The 18,784-nt window shown below is 35.6% G+C and overlaps 1 protein-coding gene across 13 annotated transcripts in view; it reads left to right on the top strand.

Moving 5' to 3' along the window:
- Positions 1–18,784, top strand: part of EHBP1 (EH domain binding protein 1) — a 312,365-nt gene that overhangs the window by 212,864 nt on the left and 80,717 nt on the right. For all 13 annotated transcript variants that reach the window (XM_082426541.1, XM_082426544.1, XM_082426545.1 and 10 more), the window contains one exon: positions 18,262–18,440. In XM_082426541.1, the coding sequence (XP_082282667.1) occupies positions 18,262–18,440 (179 nt within the window). The remainder of the gene's footprint in view (positions 1–18,261; positions 18,441–18,784) is intronic.

Below are 18,784 nucleotides of genomic sequence, written 5' to 3'. Positions count from 1 at the left end.
TGATCACCAGGAAATGCAAATCAAAATCATAGTGAGATACCAACTAACACCTGCTAGGAAGACTATTATTAAAAAAGAAAACAAGAAATAAGTGTTGGCAAGGATGTGGAGAAAAGGGAACTCTTATCTTGAAGAGATAAACACACTCTGATGTTCATTGCTGCATTATTTACAATAGCCAAGATATTGAAACAACCTAAGTTGTTTGTCAGCGGATGAATAGATAAGGAAATTGTAGTATATATTTACAATGGAATATTATTCAGCCCTTAAAAAGAGGAAATGCTGCCATTTGTAACAACATGGATGAACCTGGAGGACATTATGCTAATGAAATAAATCAAGCTCAGAAAGAAAACTACTGCACGATTTCAGTTATATGTGGAATCTAAGAAAAGTGGAATTCATAGAAGCACAGAATGGTGGTTACTAGCAAGGGTGTGTGGCAGGCAGGGAATATGTTGGTCAATGGGTACAAAGTTTTATGTAAGATAAATAAATTCTAATGATCTAATGTACAGCATAATGATAATAGTTAATAATACTGTATTGTACACTTAAATTTGCTAAGAAATAGATCTTAAATGTTGACACCACACACAAAAAAATGTAACAGTGTGAAGTGATGGATATGTTAATTTGCTTGGTTGTAGTAATCATTTTATAGTGTGTATGTATATCAAAACATCACATTGTACACCTTGAATATATATAATTTTTATTAATAAAGTATAAAAAAATCAAAATATGTCTATAACTGTCTCATATAGTAGCCATTGGATACATGCAGCCATTCAACACCTGTCTAAATTGAGATGTGTTGTAAGTGCCAAGTGCACACTGGATTTTGAAGACCTAGATACAACAGCAAAGGCATAATCTCTGAAAGAAATAATGGATAAGCTGGATTTCATTAAAACTTAAAACTCCTGCTCTGTGAAAGACAATGTGGAGAAAATGAGAAGACAAGCCACAGATAGGTAGAAAATATTTGCAAGAGGCACATCTGATAAAAGACTGTTACGCAAAATAACCAAAGAACTCTTAAAGCTCAACAGTAAGAAAACAAACAACCCAATTTAAAAATGGGCCAATGACCTTAACAGATACCTCTCCAAAGAAGATTTACAGATATCAAATGAGCATATTAAAAAATGCTCCACATCACATGTCATCAGGGAAATGCCAAATAAAGCAATGAGATGCCACTACATACCTATTAGAATGGCCAAAATCCGGAACACTGAAAACACCAAAAGCTACCAAGGATGTGGAGCGTAAGAACTCTCATTCATTGGTGGTGAGAGTGAAAAATGGTATAGCTACTTCAGAAGACTGGTGATCTCTTATGAAAGTAAACATATTCTTACCTTATGATCTCCAATTTCACTCCTTGGTATTTATCCAAAGGAGTTGAAAACAAATGTTCACATAGAAACCTGCAAGTAGATGATTATAGCAGCTTTATTCATAATTGCCAAAACTTGGAAGTATCCAAGATGTCCTTCAGTAGACGAATGGATAAACTGTGGTACATCCAGACAATGGAATATTATTTAGCACTGAAAAGAAATGAGCTATCAAACCATGAAATGACATGGAGGAATTTTAAATGCATATTACTAAGTGAAAAAGCCTCAGGAAAGGCTACATACTGTATGATTCCAACTGTATGATTTCTGAAAAAGGCAAAAATATGAAGACAATAAGATCACTGCCAGGAGGAGGGTTGGGGACAGGAATGAATAGACAGAGCACAGAGGAGTGAAACTACTCTGTATGATATTATAATGATGGATAGTCTTTGTACATTTGTCCAAACTGGTAGAATGTGGAACAGCAAGAGTGAACCCCTTAAGGTACTTTATGGACTTTGGGTGATTATGATGCATCAATGTAGGTTCATCCTTGGTAACAAATGTACTGTTATGGTGAATGATGTTGGTAATGGGAGAGGCTATGCATGTGTGGCGACAGGGGGGTATGTGAGAAATCTCTATACTTAACTCTAAGCTTTGTGAACCTAGAACTCCTCTGAGAAAATTAAGTCTTGGGAAAAAAAGGTAGAGACAATCAATGAAACCAAAAATTAGTTCTTTGAAAAGATCAACAGAATTGGCAAACCTTAAACAAGATGGACTAAGAAAACAAGAAGGCACAAATAAAATCAAAAATGAATGTGAGGACATTACTACTGGTTTTACAGAAATAAAAAGGATAATTAATAAAGTACTATGAATAGCTGTACACCAACAAATTGGATAACTTAGATGAAATGGACAAATTCCTGGAAACACAAAACTTACCAAGACTGAATCATGAAGAAACAAAAAACCTGAATAGACCTATAAGTTCATAAAGACATTGAATCAGTCTTCAAAAATTTCCCAGCAAAGAAAAGCCCTGGATCTGTGGCTTCACTGGTGAATTCTACCAAACATTTAAGGTTAAAAAAAATCCAAGTCATCCTCAAAGTTTACCAAAAAGTTGAGGATAAGGGAACACTTCCTAACTCATTCTATAATGCCAGCAATGCCCTGATAGCAGAGCCAGAGACATAGCAAGAAAAGGAAACTGTAGACCAATATCCCTTATAAACATTTATGCACAAATCCTCAACAACATTTTAGCAAACTGAATTTTAGCAGCACATTAAAAGAACTGCATATCATGACCAAGTGGCATTTATTCCTGGAATACAAGAATGGTTCAGCATACAAAAATCTAGTTTTTAATCAGGTGATCATCTCAATAGATGCAGAAAAAACATTTGAAAAAATTCAACACCCTTTCATGATAAAAGCACTCAACAAACCAGGAATAGACAGAAACGCCCTTAATATAATAAAAGCCATATATGAAAAACCCACAGCCATACTCAATGGTGAAAGGCAAAAAGCTTTTCCTCTAAGATCAGGAACAAAGCAAGGATACCTACTCTCACTGCTTCTGTTCAGCTTTGTACCGGAAGTCCATACTAGAGCAATTAAGCAAGAAAAAGGAATAAAAGCCATCCAGATTAGAATGGAAGAAGTAAAATTATCTATGTGCACAGATGATATGATCTTATATATAGAAAACCCTAAAGATTCCACCGAGAAAAAAAGAAAAGAAAGAAACTGTTAGAACTAATAAATAAGTTCAGAAAAGGTTACAAGGTCAACACACAAAAATCAGTTGCATTTCTACCACTAACAACAGCCTGAAAAGGAAGTTAAGAAAACAATTCCATTTAAAATAGTATCAAAAGGAATAATATACTAAGGAACTAACCAAGGAGGTAAAAGACTTACACACTGAAAGGTAGAAAACAATGATGAAAGAAATTAAAGATGACATAAATAAATGGAAGGACAATTCATATTTTCATAGATTGAAAGATTTATTGTTGTTAAGACATCAATACCACCCAAAGCGATCTGCATATTCAAAATTTTTTTTTGCAAAAATAGAAGAATCTATCCTAAAATTCATATGGAACCTCAGGGGACCCTGAATAGCCAGAAAAATCCTGAAAAAGAACAAAGTTGGGGAGCTCACACTTCCTGATTTCAAAATTTACTACAAAGCTACAGTGATCAAACGTGTGGTTCTGGCATAAAGACAGACATAAAGACCAATGGAGTAGAATAGAGAGCCCAGATACAAACCCTCACATATGTGATCAAATGATTTTCAACAAGAGTACCAGGTCCATCCAGTGGGAACAGGACAGTCTTTTAGACAAATGATCCTGGAAAACTAGATATCCTCATGCAAAAGAATGCAGTTGGAATCTTACCTAAAACCATATTTAAAAATTAACTCCAAATGGATCAAAGACCTAAATGTATGAGCTAAGACTATAAAACTCTTAGAAAAGAATATAAAGCAGAAGCTTTGTGACTTTAAATTTGACAATGAATGTATAATACCAAAGGTATAGGCAACAAAAGAAAAAATAGATAAATTGGACTTCATGAAAATTTGAAATTTTGTGCATCAAAGGACACAAGAGAGTGAGAAGGCAGCCTACATGATATGAGAATATTTGCAAATCATATATCTGTTAAGGGATTAATATCCAAAATACATATAGAATTTATAAAACTCAACAACAAAAAGCAAACAACACAATTCAAAAATGAACAAAGGACTTGAATAAACATTTCACCAAAGAAGATATATGAATAACCAATAAGCACATGAAAAAAATGCTCAACATCCATAATCTTTAGAGAAGTGCAAATCAAAACCACAATGAGATACCACTTCACACCCATTAGGATGACTCTTATCAAAAACAAAAACAACCCAAAAGAACCCCAGAAAATAGCAAGTGTTGGCGAGGATGTGGAGAAATTGGGACCCTTGTGCACTGTTGGTGGGAATGTAAAATGGTGCAGCAACAATGTAAAACACTATAGAAGTTCCCCCAAAAATTTAAAAATAGAATTATATGATCCACTAATTTCCCTTCTGGGTGTATACCCAAAAGAATTGAAAGCAGGGTCCCAAGATATTTGTACACCCATATTTGTAGCAGCATTATTCACAACAGCCAAAATCTGAAAGCAACCCATGTGTCTATTGACAAATGAATGGATAAACAAAATGTGGTATATACATATAATAAAATATTATTTAGCCTCAGAAAGGAAGGAAATTCTGACATATGCTACGGCATGGATGAACCTTGAAGTGAAATAAGCCAGTCACAAAAAGACAGGTATGTATGATTCCACTTATTTGAGGTACCTAGAGTAGTCAAAATCATAGAGACAGAAAGTAGAATGGTGGTTGCCAAGGGCTGTGGAAAAGGCGAAATGGGGAATTACTGTTCAATGGATATAGAGTATCAGTTCTGTAAGCTGAAAAATGTTCTTGAGATGGATGATGGTGATTGTTGCACAATAAGAATGTACTTAAGAACACTGGGGACTTCCCTGGTGGCACAGAGGTTAAGAATCTGCCTGCCAAGCCAGGGGACATGGGTTCGAGCCCTGGTCCAGCAAGATCCCACATGCTGCAGAGCAGCTAAGCCCATGCTCCACAACTACTGAGCCTGCGCTCTAGAGCCTGCGAACCACAACTACTGAGCCTGCTCACCTAGAGCCCATGCTCTGCAATAAGAGAAGCCACTGCAATGAGAAGCCCGTGCACCACAATGAAGAGTAGCCCCCTCTCGCCGCAACTAGAGAAAGCCCATGTGCAGCAACAAAGACCCAACACAGCCAAAAATAATTAATTAATTTTTTAAAAAAAGAACACTGACGTGTACACTTAAAAATGGTTAGGAAGGTAAACACTATATTATGTGTATTTTACCACAGTAAAAACATTTTTTAAGTTGTTGAAGACCCCAAAGAGTTTTTGTTTATGTGAGTTATACTCATTGATACTTACAATATTATATATTAAATATGAGAAATTTTCAAAATATATTAATTCATTTAAGATAACAATAATAAACCACTGCATGTTGTGAACATTTTTGAACATGTGTTCTATTCTGTGTAAGCATGCATTTCCATGGGATATAAACCTAAGATTTCTGGGTCTTAGGATACGCACATCTTCAAATTTACCATAGCAGATGATGCCAGAGTTTTTCCATCAATCCTTCATGAGCTCCCTTTGCTCCACATCCTTGCCAACACTCAGTATTTTTAATTTTATTAAAATTTAGTTTTATTTTAATTGAGACTTTTTAAATTTTTAGCCTTTGTCAGGGGAAGTGTGTCATAGTGCCTTGTTCAATTCACTGAATACTAATGTGATGGAGCAAATTTTCATATGTTTACTGGGTATTTGGATTTCTTCCATAAAGTGCCCAATTTTTGCCCATTTTTCTATTGGGTGACCTTTTTTCTTACTGTTTTGTTGGGGGTTTTTTGTATATTCTTATTACAGGTTCTTTGTTTAATATATATTATATATTTATATATTTTACATATAATATATGTATAAAATTTGGCACCAGGTTTACTTACCGTTATGGAAGGACAGGAAATGCAGTATGTTAACATTATAGCATCAGGTATATAGTGCCATATTTTATTCCCCCCTTAGCTGTTTGGTTGTAAGGTGACAAAACCAGGTAAGTAAGTGTGGACCACTCTGGCTTATAAGATTATAAGATACAAGATCTTTTTTTTTTTAATTAATTAATTTATTTATTTATTTTTGGCTGCATTGGGTCTTTGTTGCTGCGCTTGGACTTCCTCTAGTTGCGGCGAGCAGGGGCTACTCTTCGTTGGGGTGCGCGGGCTTCTCATTGTGGTGGCTTCTCTTGTTCGGGAGCACTGGCTCTAGGCGCATGGACTTCAGTAGCTGTGACTCACGGGGGCTTCAGTAGTTGTTGCCCACGAGCTCAGTAGTTGTGGCGCACGGGCTTAGTTGCTCCGCGGCATGTGGGATCTTCCCAGACCAGGGCTTGAACCCGTGTCCCCTGCATTGGCAGGTGGATTCTTAACCACTGCACCACCAGGGAAGTCCCAGATACAAGATCTTTTAACAGCCCATATATCTAACTGTCAGATCCCTCAAGGGACTCATTTGGTTACAAGAATCTCACTAAGCAGAGGGAAGCTATGGCCTTTGTTTTTCAGTAGGCATTTATAGTTTATTGACAGGCTTCCAAATCTAGATGTAGTTCATTAAGACAGGGTCATTTTTACAATAAATAATGTTGCCTGATAACAAATCTGACATTTTACATTAATCTTAATCTAGTATATTTCCAGGGAAATATGCTAGAAGGTAAACTCGAGGTCATTTCCTCCTGAAGAAAAGGCTTAGGTCTCTTGGTTAACCTTTTCTCCCTGGAAGAAAATTGGTATCTTTACAAAATTGAATATTCTAATCCATGAATATTGTATATTTCTCCATCTCTTTAGGTCTCCTTTATTTTCTCATAATAAAGCTTGATAGGTTTCTTATAGCAGTCATATCCATTATTTATAGATTTATTTCTTAGTACTTTATTTTTTATGTCACTATGAGTGACATCAAATATCTTAAAAATTTTAATTTCTAACTGCTTTTGTTGGTGTATAGGAATGCAGTTGGTTTTGTAATACATTGTTTTTTGTATCCCGCAACCTTTTAAAATTCCCTTATTCATCCTAATGAATTACCTGTAGATTTCTTTGGATTTTCTATATAATTACATTATATGTAAATAATCAGTTTTAATTTTGTTTCTTTTCTAATATATCATTATATATTTTTCTGGCCTTAATGCAATAGCAAGAACCTTTAATACATTGTTGAATAAAAGTGGTGATAGATTCTCAATCTTAAAGGGAAAACGTTGACTATTTTACCATTGTGATATTTGCTGTAGGCTTTATACAAGTTAAGGAATTTTCTACTACTACTAGTTTGCTAAGGTTACTTTATAGATTATAAATGGACATAAAATTTTATTAAATACTTTTCTGCATCTATTTAGATGGTTGTATCTATATATTTTCCCTATAATCTGTTAATTTGGCAAGTAAACTCAATAGATTTGCTAACGTTAAGTCAAATGTACATTCCTGTGGTAAGTCCAGTTTGTTCAATTTATAAATTGCTAGATTCAATGTGCTAACATTTCATTAAGACTTCTGTATCTATATTCATGACTTTTTTTGTAATTTTGTCTTATCCTATTGAATTTTGGTTTCAAGATTTGCTTGATTTTGATTTGCGTTTCTCTAATAATTAGCAATGATGAACATCTTTTTATGTGCCTATTGGCCACATGTATGTCTTCTTTGGAGAAATGTCTATTTAGGTCTTCTGTGCATTTTTCAATTGGGTTGTTTGGTTTTTGGTTATTGAGTTGTATGAGCTGTTTGTATATTTTGATGCCCTTGTCAGTCGCATCATTGGTAAATATTTTCTTCCAGTCCTTAGGTTGCCTTTTCATTTTGTTTATGGTTTCCTTTGCTGTACAGAAGCTTGTAAGTTTAATTAGGTCCCATTTGTTTATTTTTGCTTTTATTTATATTGCCTTGGGAAACTGACCTAAGAAAACATTGGTATGATTTATGTCAGAGAATGTTTTGCCTGTGTTCTCTTTTAGGGGTTTTATGGTGTCATGTCTTATATTTAAGTCTTTAAGCCATTTTGAGTTTACTTTTGAATGGTGTAAGGGTGTGTTCTAACTTCATTGGTTTACATGCGGCTGTCCAACTTTCCCAGCACCACTTGCTGAAGAGACTGTCTTTTCCGCATTATAGATTCTTGCCTCCTTTGTCACAGGTTAATTGACCATAGGTGTGTGGGTTTATTTCTGGGCTCTCTATTCTGTTTCATTGATCCATATGTCTGTTTTTGTGCCAGTACCACATTGTTTTGATTACTGTAGCTTTGTAGTATTGTCTGAAGTCTGGGAGGGTTATGCCTCCTGCTTTGTTCTATTTTAGGATTATTTATTATAGTTCTTTTTAAAATGTCATGGGTAATTGGATAGGGATCCACTCTTGGGCATATACCCAGACAAAACTATAATTTGAAAAGATACATGCACCCCTGTTTTCATTGCAGCATTATTTACAATAGCCAAGGCATGGAAACAATCTAAATGTCCATCAGTAGATGAATAGATAAAGAAGATATGGGGTGTGTGTGTATGTGTATGTACTTAGCCATAAAAAAGAATGAAATCATGCCATTTGCAGCAACATGGATGAACCTAGAGATTATCATACTGACAGAAGTAAGTCAGAAAGAGAAAGACAAATACCATATGATATCACTTATATGTGGAATCTAAAATACGACACAAATGAATATATCTACGAAACAGAAAGACTCACAGACATAGGGAATGGACTTGTGGTTATCAAGTGGGTGTGGGGGATGGTGGCAGGGGAGTTTGGGATTGGCAGATGCAAACTAGTATATATAGGATGGATAAACAACAAGGTCCTACTGTGTAGCACAGGGAACTATATTCAGTATCCTGTGATAAACCAAAATACGGAAGAATATGAAAAAGAATATATATATATGTATGACTGAGTCATTTTGCTGTACAGCAGAAATTAACACAACATTGTAAATCAACTATACTTCAATAAATTTTTTTTTTTAGAAGTATCATGAGGAAAAAAAAGATTTGCTTGGATCATGAAATGAGGTGGGAAATTAAACTCATTTTTCTAACTCTCTGGAAGAATTTGTGTAATGTTGGAGATATTTCTTCCTTGAATGTTTGGTAGAATTTATCACTGAAGTCAAAAGAATTTTTTATAGGAAGGTTTTTAATTACAAATTCAATTTCTTTAATAGTGATAGAACTCTCCAGGTTTTTTATTTCTTCTGGCTATACTTTTCTAGGAATTTGCTTCCCTCTTTTTTTCTTGATCAGTCACACTATAGTTTTAAACAATTTTGTCTTTTCAAAGAGGCAACTTTTGGTTTTGTTGATCCTTTTTATTGTATGTTTACCTTCTATTTCATTATTTTTTGCTTTCATCTTTTTTTATTGTGGTTAGTTGCTGTACAATATTATATAAGTTTTAGGTGTACAACAAAGTGATTTACAATTTTTAAAGGTTATGTTTCATTTATAGTTGTTATAAAATATTGTCTATATTCCCTGTGTTGTACAATATGTTTTTTATTATTTTATTTTTTCTACTTTTGAGGGTAGAGGGGATCATATTGCTATTTGGGAGTCTACCAAAAGTGTAGCTCTGTCTCTTAACTCACTCTTCCAGATCAGCCATTAAGAAGGGAGAACTGAGAGTTTCGCTCACTGTGGTTTTCTAGTCTGTCCAGGTCTAGGCTTGGACGTTTCTTAGGAGGTTGTCTAAAAAGTACTTTTTAAAATTGTTATTTATTTATTTATTTATTTGGTCTTAGTTGCAGCACGTGGAACTTTTCGTGCGGTGGGCTCTTCATTGCGGTGCGCGGGCTTCTCTCTAGTTGTAGTGTGTGGGCTCTGTAGTTGCGGTATGTGGGCTTAGTTGCCCCGCGGCATGTGGGATCTTAGTTCCCCGACAAGGGATCCAACCATCATCCCCTGCATTGCAAGACAGATTCTTAACCACTGGACCACCAGGGAAGTCCCCTAAAAAATACTTTGTTCAACTTTTAAAAATGTGTTCAGATGTTAGTCCTACTTTAATGTAAACAGAAGTTCCTCCCAATATGACTTTATTACAGAATAATCTTTCTGATTGTCTAGTAGTAGAATAACAAAGCCTAACTTTCAGTTTTTCTTTGAGAATAAATTGAAATTACTTAAATGAAAACACTTTGAAAAAGGATAGGAACAGTACTGATACAAATATTCTTGTTTTCACCACTGCTGTTGCTTGGGGCTCACCAAATGTTAAATTTATCCAAAGTTCCCTCAACCATTTGCAATAATTTGTGGTTGGGAAAAGACTACCCAGAATCAGCAGCAGGGAGACCAAAATGTCCTGCAGCTTTAGCAATGGTAGTGTGTATCTCATTGCTCTGTACTTAGTTCTAGTTCTAGTTCCAACCAATAATCTAAAATACAACAGAATGCGCAAAGGGTTTTATTAATAGAATACTCCTAGATTTTAAAGTGGGTAGATTGCCTTTTTAAAAATCAATTAATTTAATATACACTGGGGCAGTGATCTAAGTTCTGAAAAAGATAAGTTGACCGAAGCAATCACTAGTCTCAAAAAAACTTACAGGTTTTACTGAGGTCCTAAAACTACATTATCTCAAAGTGTGAAATGCATGTTGTTTAAGAGAACAGGCTCTGGAATGGGAACACCTTGGTATAGATTCTAACTCCTCCACTTCTAGGTGTAAAATGTCAGTTTCCTCAACTGAAATTGGGAATAACAACTATCTCAGAGGAGTTGTAAGATTAAATGAGCTAATCCATGTAAAGATTTTAACATTGCATGTGGGAAATAGTAGGTGCTCAGAATATACTTTAAGAATTAATGAAAAGTTAGTCTTTCTGTAGAAAGAAGAATTGAATATATTGTAGTAAAAATGTTATAAGAGAGACATAAAGAGTCAAAGGAACATTGAAAAGTGCTCCTACTGACTAGGAGTTGGAAAGAGAGTTCATGTGGGAGATGACAACTGAACTTAACCTTGAAGGTAGAGTAGAATTGTAGCAACTGTACTTGGGACAGAAGATATTCCAAGTTGGGTGACAGTCTGTAAGATCAAAGACTGGAAGTGGGGGAGCTGGGAGCTGGCAGGAAACCATAGTGATTTTAGAGAATAATGAGTCATCTAGAGAATAGATACATTGAAAAAGCTTTGATGTTCAATGCTCAGTATTTTGACATTATTTTGTATGTTCTTGAGAGCCTTTAGAGACTTTGATCTGCACCTTAAGATTGTTGCTATGGCAATGGGTCAAATAAGGGAGAATTTGGAAGAAGGAAAACTTATTTGGAAGATTTTGCAATAGCCTAGGCAAAAGAAGATAAATTGCAAAAACTTTACAACAATAAAATCAAAATTGCCTGTGAATTAACTAGTAAAGGATGATAGGTGAAGGAAGAGAGTTCAAAGCTGATTCTGAGATTAAGAGTCTAGATGACTGGGACAATGTAATTGCAATATCATTTGCAAACATAATGAAAATGAAGCAGGTTATAAGGAAAAAGTATAATTATGGTTTGGGACATATTGAGTATGAATTTTATGTGGCAGGAAGGACAGCCAGCTGGAAATGTCAACTTGAGATAGTTTGAACTATAAATGTATATTTGGGAATCATCTGCATGGAAGTGATAGTTGGAATCCTGGGAGTGAATCAATTCAAAGTGTGGAGAGAGAAAACTATTTAGAGCAATACCTAGAGGAATATATGCTTGTATCAGTGGAAGAAGGGGAGACAGCCAAAGAGAAAGCAACTGTAGTCAGAGGGGTAGAGTAGAAGAAAGTGGAAGTGAAATTTCTTACAACTATTGAAACTTAGGAAACTTTGTAACAAGTTATTTGACTAGGTTTCCTGAAAGAGATCCTGTTGCTGTTGTTAGCAAGAATAACTTGGTGGCCTTACTGTCTTTAATACTGTATGTAATATGCTATGTTAACAGAAATAGTATTTTAATATTATCTATATTAGAGCCTAGAACTGTCAAGTCAAACTGTGGTCTCAAGTCCTAGATCCTCTCTACTCTCACCACTTTAAACTGCCTTAATAATCATGTTGGTTGACATCTAACTGTAGTTCTCAGTTAAACTGAGATTGTGCAATTTCATCCACACAGTGCCTTGACAGAGAGCAAACGGGGAGGATCACCTAATTAAACAGACTCTGATCATTCTGATCATAAAGTTATAATTAGAATGGCTTTTAGATATTTCCTCTCTCAGTGCATAAAAAAGACAACTGTAATATCTGTGCTTTACTTTCCCAACATGTTAAGTAGAGGTGCTTTCTCATACATCTGGTCGTTGCAAAAATACAAGAAAGAACTTTTAAATAGTTGTTCCAACATTTGAAATTTGGTTCTACCCTTAATGGCAAGATTTTGGTGTCTTTCTTTCTTTGGAAAACAATAAATTACAAAGTCATTCAGAGTTTCTTTTTTTACCAAACCCATAAAAAAAAGATTGCCAAAAATTCCAAGTACCCCATTTTGCACATAGAGTATCAAGATTATCTTCTAGTTAAAGCAGGGGTCCCCAACCAATAACGATCTGTGGCCTGTTAGGAACCCGGGCTGCACAGCAGGAGGTGAGTGGCAGGTGAGCAAGCGAGGCTTCGTCTGCTGCTCCCCATTGCTCGCATTACCTCCTGAACCATCTCCCCTACCCCCACCCTGTCAGTGGAGAAATTGTCTTCCAGGAAACCAGTCCCTGATGCCAAAAAGGTTGGGGACGGCTGAGTTAAAGCTTTGTTTGCAAAAAAATTTTCCACTGTCTTGAAGAAATTCATGGCGATTAAAATTTCCAAAAGACCCTCAAAAATAGGAATTCAAGTGCTGATAACGTATCAGTGGTAGTAATAATAATTGCAGTTAACATTCACCAAATGGTTACTGTGTGCCATACTTTGTGCTAAATGTTTTGCGTGCATTTATTCATTTAACAGTGTTTACTGAGTGCCTACTATATGCCAGGAACTGTTCTGGGATAGGTTAATAAAAACAAAACAAATTAAAATCCCTGCCCTCATAACCCTTTTATTTACTGAGGATGGACAGGTAATAAGCAAAAAACATAACCAATAACTACATTTTGGTAATGACCAAAATAAAGTATATGGACCATAAGAAGATTATAAATACTATGGAAACATCAGAGCAAGGGAAGGGAAGGTCAGGAGTGCTGGGTTGGGATTGGGCAATAGAGGTGGGTTGCATTATTAGATGGGGTGGTCAGAATAGGCCTGATAGAGATGGTTGTATTGGAGTTAATCATACAACTGGAACAATTTGTGTAAAGGCACTAAGGTGGGACCCCATCTGGGGTATCCAAGGAACAGCGAAGAAGTCAGTTTGGTTCAAAGTGATCAAGGGAGAGAGTGGTAATGAGCATAATGGGTGGGAGGCAAGGAAGGCAGAACTTGTTACTATAACAGCACTGTGAGACAAGTACCATTACAATCCCCCATTTTATAGATGAGGAAACTGAGACATAGGGAAGTCAAGGAAGCTGCCACATATGAAATCAGGAGCCATCTGTAGCAAGAAACAAGCAGTTTCATCCATTTATATACTGAAGGTTTTGAAATGATATAACTATTTATTTCTTTATTACTCTCTGCAAAATATCAGATGAAAGCTCAGCACTTCTGAAGTGGATGATTCATCAAACAGTGGCTCTACTTCAGTTTTCTGTCTGCAACCAACATGACCATTTATAGGGCTTATAATTTCATCAGTTTCTTCCATTACATATGACTTCTTTTTCCTGGCAGTGCAGTAAGCATCCCTGTGAGATGTTTTAATACAAGGGTTTTGTGTTAGGATAAATCCAAAGTTTACTTTAGTTCTTGTAGCCTTTTCATATTGAGCCTTCTTAGAAACAAGAATATATTCATAATCATAATGACATGGTAGGTTTTTCTCAATTTTTAAGTACAGAAAGCCACTCTAGATTACAGCATGGTGACAATGGCATTTGTACTTTACTTATGTACATGCTATTGACGATTAGAATTAATCGGTGTAATGATAGTTGCAGATTATCTGGCCTGTGTACATGCTACACATGCTTGAAACGAATCAATGCCTTAATAGTGTAATTTGATATAGGAAAACATTTTAATAAAAGCAATCTTTTAAATAAATGTGTTTGTGCCTAGGTCATTGAATCCCTGGCTAGAGGGATTTGAAAATATCTTTTTACCTAAAAGTGACTTTTCACTGTGACTTTCAAATCCTTCTACTCACTTAATCTGGAACTACAGTGAAGAATGCTCTGTGGATGAGCCAGGGAATCAATTAACTAGTCACAAACACATTTTTAAAAAGATTTTCCATTATTTAAAAGATTGCGTCTATGAAAAGTCACTTTTACATATTTAATAGTTCATTTTAGGACTTCCCCGGTGGTTCAGTGGTTAAGACTCCATGCTTCCACTGCAGGGGGCGTGGGTTCCATCCCTGGTTGGGGAAGTCCCACATGCCTTACAGTGTGGGGCAGACGGGGGGGGACTGTCATTTTAATACATGCTAGATTGATAGTTAAAAGAGCTATCACGTTTCACAGAACTAGAAAAAAAATTTTCGCGATTTGTGTGGAAACACAAAAGACCCCGAATAGCCAAAGCAATCTTGAGAAAGAAAAACGGAGCTGGAGGAATCAGGCTTCCTGACTTCAGACTATACTACAAAGCAACAGTAATCAAGACAGTATAGTACTGGCACAAAAACAGAAATATGGATCAGTGGAACAGGATAGAAAGCCCAGAGATAAACCCATGCACATATGGTCACATTATCTTTGATAAAGGAGGCAAGAATATACAGTGGAGAAAAGACAGCCTCTTCAATAAGTCGTGATGGGAAAACTGGACAGCTACACGTGAAAGAATGAAATTAGAACACTCCCTAACACCATACACAAAAATAAACTCAAAATGGATTAAAGACCTAAATGTAAGGCCAGACACTATCAAACTCTTAGAGGAAAACATAAGCAGAACACTCTATGACATAAATCACAGCAAGATCCTGTTTGACCCACCTCCTAGAGAAATGGAAATAAAAACAAAAATAAACGAATGGGACCTAATGAAACTTAAAAACTTTTCACAGCAAAGGAAACCATAAACAAGACAAAAAGACAACCCTCATAATGGGAGAAAATATTTGCAAACGAAGCAACTGACAAAGGATTAATCTCCAAAATTTACAAGCAGCTCATACAGCTCAATATCAAAAAAACAAACAACCCAATCCAAAAATGGGCAGAAGACCTAAATAGACATTTCTCCAAACAAGATATACAGATTGCCAACAAACACATGAAAGAATGCTCAACATCACTAATCATTAGAGAAATGCAAATCAAAACTACAATGAGGTATCACCTCACACTGGTCAGAATGACCATCATCAAAAAATCTACAAAAATAATCTTGGGGCCTCTTTAAAACCAGATTTGTCCTAATTGACTTCGCATCTGAGATTAAAAACACACAATGGGGGCTTCCCTGGTGGCACAGTGGTTGAGAATCTGCCTGCCAATGCAGGGAACACGGGTTTGCGCCCTGGTCTGGGAGGATCCCACATGCCGCGGAGCAACTGGACCCGTGAGCCACAACTACTGAGCCTGTGCATCTGAAGCCTGTGCTCCGTAACAAGAGAGGCCGCGACAGTGAGAGGCCTGCGCACCGTGATGAAGAGTGGCCCCCACTCGCCGCAACTAGAGAAAGCCCTCGCACAGAAACAAAGACCCAACACAGCCAAAAATTAACAAATAAAATTTTTTTTAAATCTACAAAAATAAATGCTGGAGAGGGTGTGGAGAAAAGGGCACCCTCTTGCTCTGTTGGTGGGAATGTAAATTGATATAGCCACTATGGAGAACAGTATGGAGGTTCCTTAAAAAACTAAAAATAGAACTACCATACGACCCAGCAATCCCATTACTGGGCATATACCCTGAGAAAACCATAATTCAACTAGAGTCATGTACCACAATGTTCATTGCAGCTCTATTTACAATAGCCAGGACATGGAAGCAACCTAAGTATCCATCAACAGATGAATGGATAAAGAAGATGTGGCACATACATACAATGGAATATTACTCAGCCATAAAAAGAAACAAAATTGAGTTATTTGTAGTGAGGTGGGTGGACCTGGAGTCTGTCATACAGAGTGAAGTAAGTCAGAAAGAGAAAAACAAATACCATATGCTAACACATATATCTAAAAATCTAAATCTAGAAACAAACAAAAAAAGTGGTCATGAAGAACATAGGGGCAAGATGGGAACAAAGACGCAGACCTACTGGAGAATGGACTTGAGGATACGGGGAGGGGGAAGGGTAAACTGGGACAAAGTGAGAGAGTGGCATGGACATATATACACTACCAAATGTAAAATAGGTAGCTAGTGGGAAGCAGCTGCATAGCACAGGGAGATCAGCTCGGTGCTCTGTGACCACCTAGAGGGGTGGGATAGAGAGGGTGGGAGGGAGGGAGACGCAAGAGGGAAGAGATATGGGGATATGTGTATATGTATAACTGATTCACTTTGTTATAAAGCAGAAACTAACACACCATTGTAAAGCAATTATACTCCAATAAAGATGTTAAAAAAAAGAAAAAAGAGCTATCATTTATTCTAAGGTAAATATCTTCCTATACTGGGGATTCTATTTTTATCTACTTCTTCATACTAAGTAGAACTAACCCAAATTTGCTGATTTTTATGACCTGGAAATTTTTCAGCATTGACTTTGTATAGGTGATCATTTAAAGAACAGCGCTTTGCTAGATTCATGGTTGTTTATATAACAATTTGTTACTCAGACAGTTAATAAAAAGTAAGAAATTACATTCTTGGTGTTTGTTACTTGTCTTCCCACAGGAGCAGTGAATACATAAATCATAATTATGTGGGGTTGATTTAAATTGTTTGGCACTAACATCCTTTTGTCAAATGGGGGCATCATTGGTCTTCCTTAAGTAAGCTGTGTGGCAAGAATGGTTTGCTTGTTAAACTCAAATGATATTAGGGGTAAATAATTGTTCTCCTTTCACCTTATTTTAGAGGGCTTCTATTTATGTCTATAGCCAGCACTCTTAATTGATAGCAATATTTAAGGTCTAGAAACTTTTAGTAGTTTTTTTTATAGTTTTCAATTATATCAACCTCTAAAGTTACCATCACAAAATGTGATTGTTATTCAGTAAAAGAAAATGACATGGTTTTAAGAATAACAGAAGTTTAAGATAAAAATCTTATTATGAGTCTTTGTTTTGTTGTCATCATTGTTGTTTTAAGTATATGAACAAGGGGAAAAATCAAGTAAATGCTTTAGATTTAAAACACACATCCCCCTACATCCACACACCTAGCTAACCTAATAATATCCAAAAGTAGCCATCAATAATTAGAAGATATTTGGAGCAAATCCAAATTATATACTGATGTGTGCTATTACTACCAACACCTGACTGTCGCTAATAACTAAATCTGTTTTGCCAGCATTAAATTTATATAAGAAGTATGTTTGAATATGGTTATCATTGCACTAAAATGTGTATGATTACTGTATGTATATATATTTTTTGGCCGCGCCTCGCGGCCTGCAGGATATTAGTTCCCCAACCAGGGAATGAATCTGTGCCCCTGCAATGAAAGCACCGAGTCCTAACCACTGGACCACCAGGGAATTCCCAATTACTGTATTTTTAAAAACTATTATTTTGACCTCTCCACTACTAACAATTTGTGCTACAGTTAGACTTCAAAATACATTCTTTTTAATATACTGAAAAAGAAACTATATTTGTACATGATTGCATTTGGGGAAGATTTTTTTAGTATGTGAGAGTTATACAGATATTCAGCCTTAAGTATTTAAATACTTTAATGTTTCCATTAATGTAGCTCTTGGCCTGTTCTTATGTATAACATTAAAATCTTGCATATGTATATCTTTGTCAAGCAGACGCCATAGGCTAAAACTGAAGATAATAACTTAAGATTTATGTCTCCTTTCTTAGAGGTTACAGTTGTCTTGAAGTGACAGTTCTGAAGTACCTATACTGACATCAAAGTGTTCAAGTGATCCAGTTAGGTCAATTAATGTTAATTTTCATCTTCCATTAAATTATTTTAATGTTTTCCTCTTTTCATTTTTTCTAGCCGAGTCCTATACCAAGTCCTGTTTTGGGACGAAAGCCAAATGCTAGTCAGTCTTTGCTTGTATGGTGCAAAGAAGTTACAAAAAACTACCGGGGAGTGAAAATCACCAATTTTACTACATCGTGGAGAAATGGTTTATCTTTTTGTGCAATATTACACCACTTTAGACCAGATTTAATGTAAGTAGAAGCACTTTACATTCCTATAAATATTTTGTAAATAATAAAGTTTAAAAAAAAAAGGAAACAAACCATAAAATAATTTCTTAGCACATGTCCTGAAATACTTGATTTTTTTTTTATCACCCATACTCTTGCTTTTTGGGAGAAGAAATATATCCCAGAAAGAAAAGTAGTTCCTTCTTGATGCCTAAAAACAATCTTTTCTGTTTTAAAAGAGCATATTTTTTTCCTTAATCTCATACAAAAAACTGACTTCAAATTATTATGAAAATTGTGTTAGTGTTAAAATGAGATGAGACAGATAAGCCTGTAGCTCTTTATACATTGACAACAAGGGGTTA

This window comes from Balaenoptera physalus, assembly GCF_965194825.1.
Source record: "Balaenoptera physalus genome assembly, chromosome: 15".
NCBI lineage: Eukaryota > Metazoa > Chordata > Mammalia > Artiodactyla > Balaenopteridae > Balaenoptera > Balaenoptera physalus.
Note: the sequence above shows the minus strand (reverse complement) of the source record. Positions and strands in the feature narration are given on the sequence as shown.